General features: G+C 43.0%; 1 protein-coding gene across 7 annotated transcripts in view; it reads right to left on the minus strand.

The window, feature by feature from the left end:
* Camta1 (calmodulin binding transcription activator 1) overlaps nucleotides 1-12196 on the minus strand; it is an 802246-nt gene that overhangs the window by 768113 nt on the left and 21937 nt on the right. For all 7 annotated transcript variants that reach the window (XR_390718.3, XR_881416.2, XR_003954856.1 and 4 more), the window contains exons 2-3: nucleotides 8179-8248; nucleotides 2783-2901 (exon numbers count right to left, since the gene is read on the minus strand). Coding sequence is in view for 4 of the 7 variants with exons in the window: in NM_001081557.3 (NP_001075026.1) it covers nucleotides 2783-2901; nucleotides 8179-8248 (189 nt within the window). In the remaining 3 variants the exon portion in view is untranslated. The remainder of the gene's footprint in view (nucleotides 1-2782; nucleotides 2902-8178; nucleotides 8249-12196) is intronic.

Consider the following 12196-nt stretch of genomic DNA (forward strand, 5'->3'; position numbering starts at 1 on the left):
GGAGACACAAGCTCACTGACACTCAGCTGCTCTCAGGCCACATCCCTTTCTAGCATGAGCCCCTTGTTCCAGGAAGGGGATCTAGAGAAAAGCAGTCTTTGTACAAAAAGCTTCTCAACAAGCCAACTATTTCCCACAGCTCTCAGCCATCACGGCCATCTAGGCCACTCTAGAAAGAAAATGGGATCTTAGCACTCACACCACGAGCCAGTACAGAGACCTCATGGGCAAGGTAGACAACAGGATTTCCCTCACCTGGGAACACAAAGTCCCAGTGAGAGGTACGTCCATCCAACCAGTTTGCCTTCAGGTTTTGGGATCACCATGAAGACCACAGAAGGAAGAACTCAAGAAATGCCCAGACAGCCAAACCAAGGAAGTGGTGCCTCCATGACTACTGACCACTTCCTCCTCTCTGCAGTCCAAGCCAGGTTCTTAACACAACAGAGACAGGGTGTGCGGGGCTGTCACCACGGGCACCCTAGAATTAAATGTTCCCACCTAAGCCTTCCACCTTCCCTCTGCAGTCCTCTAGTTCTTCTAAAGCCAAGAAATAAAGAGGAATACAGAGAGGAGAGAGAGAAAGAAAGAGAGAGAGACAGAGAGAGAGAGACACACACACAGAGAGAGAGACAGGGAGAGAGAGAGAGAGAGACAGAGAGAGAGACACACACACAGAGAGAGAGAGACAGGGGGAGAGAGAGAGAGAGAGAGAGAGAGAGAGAGAGAGAGAGAGAGAGACAGGGCATGCACATGAGTGAATAAACTGTAGGCCAATCTTTAAACCAGATTTTTCCTCAGAGCCTCGGTGTTGAGCTGACCAATCACTGTAAAAAATGATGGCTAGAGAGGTCTCCTGCCAGCTGCCCATCACCCTCAGCAACATGTTCCCCTCTGGGCTTGATGCTGCACACACCTGCACAAAACAGTCTATCTTTTCTCTTCTAGACCTGCAGTTTCATACTTCAGTTGTCTGAAAGAGGGTCAACAACAGCAGCTGGAGTATGGAGACAACATACTCATTAATCACATCCTCTCTCAACACTGCTGGACATGGTGGCTCATGCCTATGATAGCAACAGTTGGAAGGCTAAGGCAGGAGGACCAAGCTGGAACAACATATCATGACCTAGTCTTGTATGCACAAAGTCCTTGATTGATGTTTTATAACACAGCTAATATGTTAGAAAGTGGAGCCATGTAAGTAAGTTAGACTTAGAAGCAAATAAATATGTCAAAGAATTTGCCTAAAAGTTCCATAAAAGTTTACAGCATTGATGTAAATGTATCTGCCAGCTAAATTTCAGACTCGGCCACAGTCACTTCTGAGACTTCTGAGCACACTGTCAGGTAGTCTGTAACATCAACCATCACTAGCCCACACGCACAGTGCCTATTCCTATGGAATGTAACTGGAGAGCATGCTTAATTTTGTATGTTTTGTGACAATTATAAACTTGGGCTAAAGCATAAAAATGTGGTGTCAAATCTGTGTCTCAGGGGGCATCAAGAAGCACTAAGTTTCTGTGTAATACCTAACATAGGAGAGAATTCCTGCAAAGCTTCAAAACTCTACAGTACTGTTGACAAGAGACAGTCCATGACTAAGATGCAATTTTAGCATATTTACTTTTTTTTCCCCAGGTCTAAAATATATGAAATCCTTAATAAGTAAAGCATGCTAGTTAGAGGAGTCTAAGCTAATGCTGTCCATGGTGAAGCTGCTCTCCCTGGAGAGCAAAGACCTCCATGCAAGTAAGGGCAGCACATACCTCCAAGAACTACTCCTTGAGACAAAGCAGGAAGCTGAAGGTTCTGGTACTTAAAACTGTAGTTTGTGCAAATGGAGAGATTCATCCCCACAGCCTCCCACCACTCCCAACAGAGTCCAGGTGAAGAGACATCACTGCTCCTCTCGCATCCATCAGCAGGGAGGAGGGAGCTGCACTGGATGCTAACTTACAAGGAAGCAGTCAACCAACCACACATTTATGCTAGCATGGCAGTAACCAGTCGTGTGAATTAAAGAAATGCAGTTTACAAACTGATAAACACACACCCAGTTCTCACCACCACAGTAATCAAAGTCGCCTTACATTGAAATGGCTAATACCCAATTTCTATCACCACTACTGGCTATTACCCCACCTTAAATACTTAGATTTCAAACTAAAACTTTAGAGAGCAAAACAATGCACTACTAATATTAAGATCCCCACATTACAATTGATCAAAGAGGAAAGTCTGCCCAGGACAAACTTCCTTTCCATCTACTCCAAACCTACCTATCTGGGTATCAAGTATGTGGCCTACAATCCAGCCTGCAGTGCTAATAAACTCCTATTAGTAAGGCAAAGCAGTCAGTATTTGAAGCAAACTCTTTCATCACCAACGGCCTGATAAGCTCATTCCCAACTCTACAGACTTGGAATTTCCAGAGCACTGTTCTCTGTCTCACACTGGGACTGTAGAACCCATGCTGCCCTGAGATAGAGGGAAAGAAACCACCAAATGCAAGATGCTAAGGGCAAGAAAACACAACCGACCCTCATGCTGCGTTAGTGGAGTCACGTTCACACTGTACTGCCAGTGCAAGCCAAGCACACCAGACTGGCCAAGACACAAGCTAATTTGTGCCAACTCAAGATCAGGAATTGTTTTCATTGACAGGTTCTTTGTTCCATCTGTTGAATTTAAAGCTAGCATAAAGTACTTCTATGTAAAACATTCTAACGAGTCCAACCATAAGATAATATACTCTTAAAAATTGAAATGTATCTACCTCATTAGTGTTCCAGCGGTGCCTCTCTTTGGGTAAACTTGAACATTTCGGCAGACATTCAAGCAGCTTTTTCGGTAAAAAGATTTTTACATGACTACTATTGCTGTTCCCATGATCATCTATAAAGAAAAAAACAATAAATTCAGAGAAAGAAAGAGAACGCCTCCTTTTAAGTATACTGTCAAGGGCAGAAGCAACAGCTCTACTGTGGGGCTTAAACCAAGAGCACAGAGAGCCTCGCTCCTCTAAGTTCCTCACCTACACTCTCCGGTGGACAGCAGCAAGCGCCTGCCTGTGAGCATCACAAACAGCCTGAGCTTCACCCATCACAAGCAAGCAGAGGGGAAGCACCCCAGCAGCACCCACACCAGAAGCTACTTCAAAGACTCTTCCAGGGTTTCTTTAAAAAAAAAACCTCAGAATTACAAAATGACTTAATCTCATAAAATCTAGAAACTGTGTGTTAACCAAGTTTAAAGTTTCATGGTTTTGAAGTTCAAAGAAATATAATTACATGTGACTTTTATTCATAAACTAAATGTTCCTCCGTCCCCTAGAATACAAATCAGATTTACCCTTTGCAAAGGAAATCACAAACTCTCATGAAGAATTTAAGCCTGTAGAGTTGACTAACAGGTAACATGGAAGCTCTTCTGATCACTTTAAGTTGATTTCCATGAACACATCTGCAGAAGTCATGCAGTTCATCAAATGTAGCTCCTGCTAAGTGAGCCTGCGAATTCACTGCATTAGACAACACAGCAGGTCTGACTTCCTGAAGCTTCCTTCCCAGATCCTTTCTTTATATTTACCTCCATTATTCATTTACACATTGCTTACTTGTCTACTCCTGTAAAGCAATCTCTTCCTAATCCATTCCCTGCCTCTAAACTCATTGCCAGTTGTGGTAAATTCCAGTCAGTTTCAAATTACCCACTCCAATTTTTTATGCTAACTGAAATCTCCAGTCTCCACCTAAGGGGCCGTGTACACTGAGTCCTGGGGACTGCTTATTACAATGTTAACTCAAGCTGCTCCAGTCCTGTGCTCATCAGCACTCTGACATCAGTAAGAACACCCACCCGGAGTCTGTAGCCCATACCCATGCAGGTTCTGCCTCTCTGTGTGTGACCTTAGGTGAGTTACTTAGTATCTCTAGTTTTCCCACATCATGAATTAGAGAATGAGAGATCATTTAATTCTCCCTCCAGTACAAATTTCTATAAAATTTAGGGCCCTTCAGCATCAGCTCGCCTTTTAAGTCAGCAGCCTCACGGTCTCCAGCTGCCATGTGATGACATGAACAGTGATATACAGAGATTTATCTGTCCAGTTATCTCTGAGCTTCTAGTTAAAACTGTCTTTTGAGGGGTAAATAAAACAACAAAACTTTTCTAAGGTCACAATATTTTTTCCCAAACATTTCTCATCTGATTAGCATGTTTCTTCTTCTCATGGATAAGGTCAAAAGAAATAAATACTGAGATCAAGATTAGTCTGAGACAATATACCACACCATACAGAATGCTTTCTAGGAATTAACTTGAGAGTCTTAGCCTACTAATTCTTTTTTGGTCCATGAAATACACAGCCAATTGAACTGTAACACAACTATGTGTCTGTAGCAGTGAAAAACTTAGGAAACTGTTCTTAGGAAATCTAAGATTAATTCAAAATTAAGATTAAATTTTAAAATATTGCTTAAAACAGAAAGGAAATCAACTAATAGGAAGATGGTAGGACATTCCTACTAACTGCTAACTGTAAGACCTTTGTAGTCTCATGTGTCCATGCATGTTCCCAACACTTCATCAGGGAGGCCATAAGACTTAAAGCACATGAGGAAGAATCAATCACAGGAGTCCTGCTCTCTACCCCAATGCGGGTTCAGTCTCTCTTTTAAAAAACAAAACAAAACTGTGAAGCACACAGTTTTGAACATAGAGGTGAAATCATGAAATCTATATTCTATTCAATAGCCATGGGGCATCTTTATGTAAACAGCACTAGGATAGGACTGAGTCAATATAAAGTGTGCCTTGTGTATGGACAGTCACCTCCCTGAGAAGCCACTTAAAGCACAACAGAAAAGAAACTCTAGTTTCTACTTCTATTTGTGGTCACAACCAATGCTAAATTTCTGTCCCTTTAGCCTCTAACCTGGCTGCCAGCAGTAAAGTAAGTGTGTGTGTGTGTGTGTGTGTGTGTGTGTGTGTGTGAGAGAGAGAGAGAGAGAGAGAGAGAGAGAGATGCAAAGACAGAGACAGAATGTTGAGTGCACATAGGTGTAAGACAGAATGTCAAATGAGCGTGTGAGAATGTTGAATTATGTAAGAGAATATTGAGTGTATGAGTGCCTAAGAGGGGAAATGCTGAGTGTGTGTCAGTGTGTGTGAGAGAATGTTGACTAGCCAGGCAATGATGGTGCACGCCTTTAGTTCCAGCACTAGGGAGGCAAATTTCTGTGAATTTGAGGCCAGTCTGGTCTACAGAGGGAGTTTCAGGACAGCCAGGACTACACAGAAAAACCCTGTCTCAAATAAACAAAAAATAAACAAACAAACAAAAAAAAGAGAGGCAGAAACTTGGAAGCTAAAGAGATAGATTGCCAGTTACAGGAACTGGCTACTGTCCCAGAGGATCCAGGTTCAAGTCCCAGCATCCACATGGCAGTTCACAACCGTCCATTAACTCCAATTCTAAGGGATCTAACACCTTCAAACAGACATACATGTAGACAAAACACCAAAGTACAGAAAATTTAAAAATAAATTAAAGTATAAAAGAAAAACATTGAGTGTGAATTGGGACAGAAAATGTTGAATGTGTATGTATGTGTGTTTTTGTGTGTGTTTATGTGTAAGAGAAGGTTGAGAGAGAGTGTGTGTGTGTGTGTGTGTGTGTGTGTGTGTGTGTGTGTGTGTGTGTGTGTGTAAAAGAGTTTATATTCATGAGAGAGAGAGAGAGCGAGAGCTCTCAATGGTGCACCTGCGTGAGGAAAGCTCCAGGCAGGATTCCTCTCCAATACTAGCTGAGACAGTGGTAAGTGGACAGACCCAAAGGCAAACATTTAAGGAGGAGAGCATAGAGCCATGTGAGCACTGTCACTGTCACAATCCACCAGCGCTCTCGACAGGACTATGCATTGAGGGTTGCTCTGCTTTTAACCTGCACCATTCCCAGAATTCTAGGTTCAGGCTGAACATAAGCCAGGTGCTCTCAGGAACTATAATGATGGGTAAATCACCCCTCCCTCCCAGCTTATACTAGGCAGTTAGAACTCAAAAGGGATAATACTAAACTCACACTTCATAATTCAAAGTTTGGCATGGTGGTAGACTATGTGCCTAGAAACACAGGGTCCTGAGTTCAGGCCCCAGCACCATGGAAAAATAATCCAACTTCAGTGCCTCTGGTTTAAAGTATGGCAATAAAAATTTTTTTCTAAATTAAAAAAAAAAAAAACTGTTCTTTATATTGGAACAGAACTGTTCACATAGTAATACCACATAAAAATGTAATCTTAATTAAAAGCTACTGTTTAATGTTTTTACAATAGCTGTAAATGATTAAATAACAGAACATATTGCTAGTTTTAAACTCCCACTAACAAACAGTATCTTAACAGTAAAACTAAGGTATAAGCCGGTTTCAACTGTCCCTCCATATTCAAGCCAAACAGTTCAACTCTGACACTGCGAAGTGGGAATATCAACTACACGACAGGCACACACTTCATTATCGTTATCTAGCAAAAACGTGTGATACATGACTTCACAATATAATTTCCTAACCTACTTCACACAATAAAAATGTAACCAGTGGGGCTCCTGAAATTGACAGATGGTGTGCTTGGCCGACAGCTATAATTCTAGAGAATGAACCAGCCTTTCTAGTCAACCTTCAAATATTTTCTAAATGATAATGTTAGATTCATAGTGTAATTTAACTAAATCTTTCGAAAATGTACAAAAATGTTCACTCAACTAACTGAATTCTAACCTTCAGTTTTGGTTCTGAAAATTGAGATTTGCATTGCCAAATCTCTGACTCAACTCCAGATAAATGCACTTGGCCTGTTTCTGGGTCCTCCGTTTTCTGCAAGCTAAGGCATAAGTATATTAACTAGATTAGCCTGGTAATGATACCTCCATTGTCTTTCATTTAGAATACAAATGGGGCAGTTCGGGGCCTATGGCCACAGAGAACAGCTTTCCTCAGGTGGAGCAATGAAGACTCATCGGGATCTAGGCCTCTAGAGAGAGCAGCACGCATGCTCTGGTGAAGCACAAGTCCTACTGCTCACTCTCGCGCGGGCATGTGCTCGCCGGTGCGGAGAGAGAATTAAAAGGAAGCTCCACACTGTTCTGTTGGCTCTAAGTCTTATGTGCTTAGATTTCATTAGTGGGATCAGGGAAGCAAGAGCACACTGGTGCAGTCCAGGTGACACAGTACTCACAGCAACACACTGCCATGACTAACCTAACCTTCCAGTTCCTGTCACACAGGCGGGACTAAGCACTGACTCCATAAAGAGCACTGGTCCGAGCGGGTGCTATGAAGCAAATGAAACCCATCTGTAATTCCCCGGGAGTCTCAATGGTTAAAAAGCAGTTAATAAATTAATAGTGTTATTTTACAACCTCTCTTTCCCGTCTTCATGGAGGTATGAGTACCACTCTCACCCTTCCTAGTCTTAGGCAGCCTAGAGTTACCATGTTTTCTTCAACCATGTCACTATGTTCCTGGTCCAGGTTTAAGATTATCCATAAGACAGGTTCTGTAAACTCCTATTCATTCTACAGTTGACGTTTCAATATAAACTATGGGGCAGGAACAGACAAAGCAGAGGCATGGACGCCTTGCACTAAGTGACACCTAGGCTCTGGGGCTCTCTCCTGTCCATTTCCCTCAGCTCCAGCTTCAGCAACAGGTTACAGGTTCTATTTCTGAGTAGGAGGAAGACACTCCTGGAGGGCGATGGTAACATGCCAGGCACCAGACAGAGCTGTATACTAGGATCTCGTTTAATGCTCATGAGAGTAAGTAACTCCACTGGGATTCAAAACTCCTCTTTGGCTCCTGCACAACAGCACCTCACCCTCTCTGCAGCATCTGGTACTAGACACCTCAGTTACACAAGTGCTGTACTAATAGCAGCCCCTGAGGGGCTCTGACCTTTCTGTGTGGCTGAATCCACTGCTCACAGAAAGCTCACAAGCTGAGCACTGTTTATGTTGCCTGAAAGAACCAAGTAACTCATCTAAGATCACACAACAGCAAAAGGCAGAAGCCCAGGACTTCCTGGTCCAGGGCCGTCTTCACTGCACTTGAAGGAGTTACTCTGGCTGCCGGTCCCACCCATACCTGAAAGTCAAAAGCTTTTCAAATCCTACCTTCTATAGGTGGCACGGTGTTGAGAACACAGTAGGTGCTAGTTCCGCAGAATACACTTTGGGAAACGCTCTAAGGAAACAGAAAATAAAATGTAAAACTAATCTTTGAAAGAGACATATTCTGGCTCTTCTGTGATATTCCTGCCAAAGATGCAAAACCTGAATCTAACCATGAGGTAACATCAGATAAATCCAAATGTGGGTATTCCACAAAATGACCGGCCTAGGAACTCTCATGCCAAGGTTTCACAAGTGAGACAGACTGAGAGCCACTGAAAGCCATCTGTGACCCAGGAGAATGAAGAGGCTACTGAACGAGCCCCAGAATTCTGACTGGATTGTTTTTAACAGTGGTCAAAAGTGAAATAGGATTGGGGGGAACATGTTAGAAGTGTCTCAATGCTTATTTCCAGGTTGTAGCTACTGTAGTTAGGGGATCAAAATGTTCTTGTTTGTGAGACATACACATCACAGCATTTAGGAGTGGTGGAGACACTGGCATCTGATCTGCAAATGGTTCTGAGATAACAGTGCTTTGCATGGAGGCTGAAGATCACTTTGAAACTTAAGACAAATGTGAAAATATAAGAACACACATTATCTGTATGATAATTAATAGAGTGCACATATACTGTGCACAGAATTAACATGTAAAAAGCAATGTCCGTGACATCCTTATCTGCAGTCCATATCAACATTACTAACCATATCCCAGCAATGCACCCAACACCTAACTCATACAAAAGTCTCAGCTGAGACCAAAGGGCATGGAGGAACAAGAGGAGGAAGTCAGAAGACATGGGCTTTGCTGCCAAGAACTTGGGTCTCTCCAGTCAATTATTTTCAGTCCTAAGAATAACTTCTTGTTTGGCTGCAATACTAAATGAGATTTTAGATTATTTATCATATATCATAAAGCACATATTTTTACACTTGGAGAAACAAAGTTTCAAGTTAAACAGACACCCATAGCGTTTACATGTGAAGTACAAAGACTACAGTTCCATCACTCACTAGCTGTCCGTGGGAAGTAACCAAGCCTAGAGAGGTGATATGTCACCAGAGAAAGGCAAGATGACACTCCCTCCTATGAGAGTACTCCCCTCTCTTATCTTCTCCAAAGTAAGGAAATTTAACTATCCCACCACCTTTATAAACACCACTCTTGCAATGTTAGCAAGGATAATCTTTAACAACTTTAACATTTCTAAGAGTAAAGAAGTTCCTGACTAAACATGACTTTCACGAATGTTCCCTTTCCTCTCCCAGCTGTGAAGATCCAGAGTCTCAGAAGTGAATACAATGGAATTGCCCTATACTACAACTCCTAAGCCTGTAACAGCTATCAGCTCCTTAGCTCTTCTCTTCAGTGTCTGGAAACTTCTCTTAAGACTTTCACTATCCTCCTCCACTTGCTTTAACCAATAGCAGCAACCTATGACGGCATCTGCACTGACAATCTCTGCAAACATCTAGATCCAAGAACCATCCCTACAAATGAAAGAATATGGCCCGTGTTAGACCTGCCCAGCACACAACAGCAATCACAAGACATCAGGAAACACGGAGAAGTGAAGCAAGCAAAGCCCCGCATCTCCCTCTCCATCTGCCAGCCTCCAAGCAAGCATGCCAACCACACAAAGACAACTGTTTCCCATTCAAGGCGTAACATTTTCTGCCTATTACTAAAAACAATTAACATTGTTTTTAAGTGTAGCTACTACTCAGGACATCTTAGCAGGCTCAAGTCAAAGGTTTCTAAATCACAAGTGTCTGTTGAGACACACTAAATATAAATAGCCTTCCAAACAATGGGGTTTTCACATCTAGCTTCCAAGTCTAATAGTAAGGAATACAAAGTGGTAACACAGAGTTCAGACACTTAACTTCAAAACCTCCAGATTCTCATAGCACATAAGCCATGGCACAAGACAATGGGAACAACGTGAGGCAGCCACCTTGACCAGAATCAAGGGACTTTCACAGGACCACATGAGCACCATATCTCTCGAGGCCTCTCTGCAATAGTGCAGTGGCTTGGCCAAAGGAAGACCTGCTAGTTCCAAGGTCTGCAAAGCTGGAGCCACCCAACTTTCTTGGTTCCTCAACTCACTGCTGACAATTCAGGACAGATCAACCCCAAAAGGACAGCCCTGTAGCATGGGAAAGTAGAGGTATGGATCCAAGTCCTCCCACAGCAGTGTGTGTCCTGCTGCTCTACCAGGTTGACAGCCTTCAGGAAGCCTCTGGCCCCAGGGTAGACATGCTAGGGATGGAGGGGTGAGAAACAGGCACTCCTCCCACAACACACGTCTTTAAATGACTAAAGGCCTTGAGAGAAAGAAGGAGAAGGAGGAAAGCTCTTCACAGTCTTTGCAGTAAACACTGAGGATGTTAAAGCTAGTCTACGAAGCTTATTAAATCAAAGGGGAAAGCAGCCATATTAAATGCAGTAAACCTTTGTCCCAATTACAAGTGATACATCAAACATTTTTGTCACCTGCTCTACCAAGACTTGGGCTGGTTCTTGAAAACCCACAGTCCTGACATATAAGAAATGAGATTAAAGAGAGTTAACTGTTAGCACCTCACTAGTCTGACCGGGGCATTCTAGTTATAGTATCTCATGAGTAAGACAAAGTAACACAGAGCATGTTAATATGCTCAAACACTGGCTATATCTACATTAGCACATGCAAAAGTCCCTGACAGTTGTTCGTCCCTGTTTGCAGAAGATTCTCCTCCAAGCAGCAGCTCTGGCATCCATGCCCCTTCTATCCCATGGCAGGGACTTCCTGGGTCTCTGGGCTACTCTGCACTGGGACAGATGGGACAGCACATGCTCATGCCCACATATGCAAGGAGCCAAGTCAGAAGGCTCACTCCCCTGCTCACTCCACTGGTGAGAACTGACCACAAAGCCATTTCTAACTGCAGCAGAGAAAGGCCCAGAAAAGGGAACAGGCTCAAGACCCACTGTCATCTCAGCATAGCACCATCTGTAAACTGCCTGTAACTGCAGAACACCCACTTCTTTTAGAATGTCTTCAACTAACCAAAAACACCACCTAGGTCACTGTGCATCTACAGCCAATCTAGTCGTTTTTCTTCTCTGGTAAACATTTCTAACATACTCAAATCTGACTACATACCAAGGGCATCCTTGAAGGGATGTCTGCCTAGCCTGCTCACCCTATTGTCTGCAATGCTTCACTCAAAGTAGGCCACATAAAGGAAGTTCAGGTGTTTTGTGGCATTTATAAATGAACACTATTTCCAGGAGTTCGTGGAAAGGAAAGAGCAATGCCCTGGGCTTTACTCAAGGCCCTGGGCCTCTGCTAGCACAGCACAGCCACAGTCCACTCTGTAGTTATCAGACATGACTCTGAGGTGCTGTCCCTCAGTACTCCTGTACCACTCAGGAGCAGATCAGTAGCCATGAACTCCCTCTCAGTACAGTTATGTTGTGGATATTTTTTTAGAACAAGTCCTGTCTCTTCATTCAAGAAACTGGACAAAATGAATTGTCACGGACACTAAGAGCCAATATTAAATTTTTGGTTACACTACAAGCTTGTTAAATAAGAAAAGTGCAAGGTCTGTCAAAAGATACACATTTGGAGACACTCCATGAAACCAGGCTAATGACATCTGAGACTGAAGAACCTTTAGAGACTGAAGATGCTTTATCCTTTCCCTGAACTACAAAAGGCCAATAGGGGAGGAGGTCTGTACAAAAATACATTAAGCTTATTTATCTCACAACCTTTCACAAAGCCTGAAATACCCTAAGGGCTGTGGCTCTACCATAACCCTCTCAACACTCCAGAAGAACAGAGACAAAACCAAGGCAAATGCTTGCACCAAAAGGGGCAAGTCTAGAAGGCAGTTCTTCCTTTTTCCCAGCAGGCAAAAAACAAAAACAAGGAGACACCAGCTGCTAAGGTAGCTGGAGAACTTAGAGACTCCCAAGAGATGAATCTACAGGCAAGCAAGTGCTAGGACAAAGACGGCAAAG

The sequence above is a fragment of the Mus musculus genome, chromosome 4, assembly GCF_000001635.26.
Source record: "Mus musculus strain C57BL/6J chromosome 4, GRCm38.p6 C57BL/6J".
Classification (NCBI taxonomy): Eukaryota; Metazoa; Chordata; class Mammalia; order Rodentia; family Muridae; genus Mus; species Mus musculus.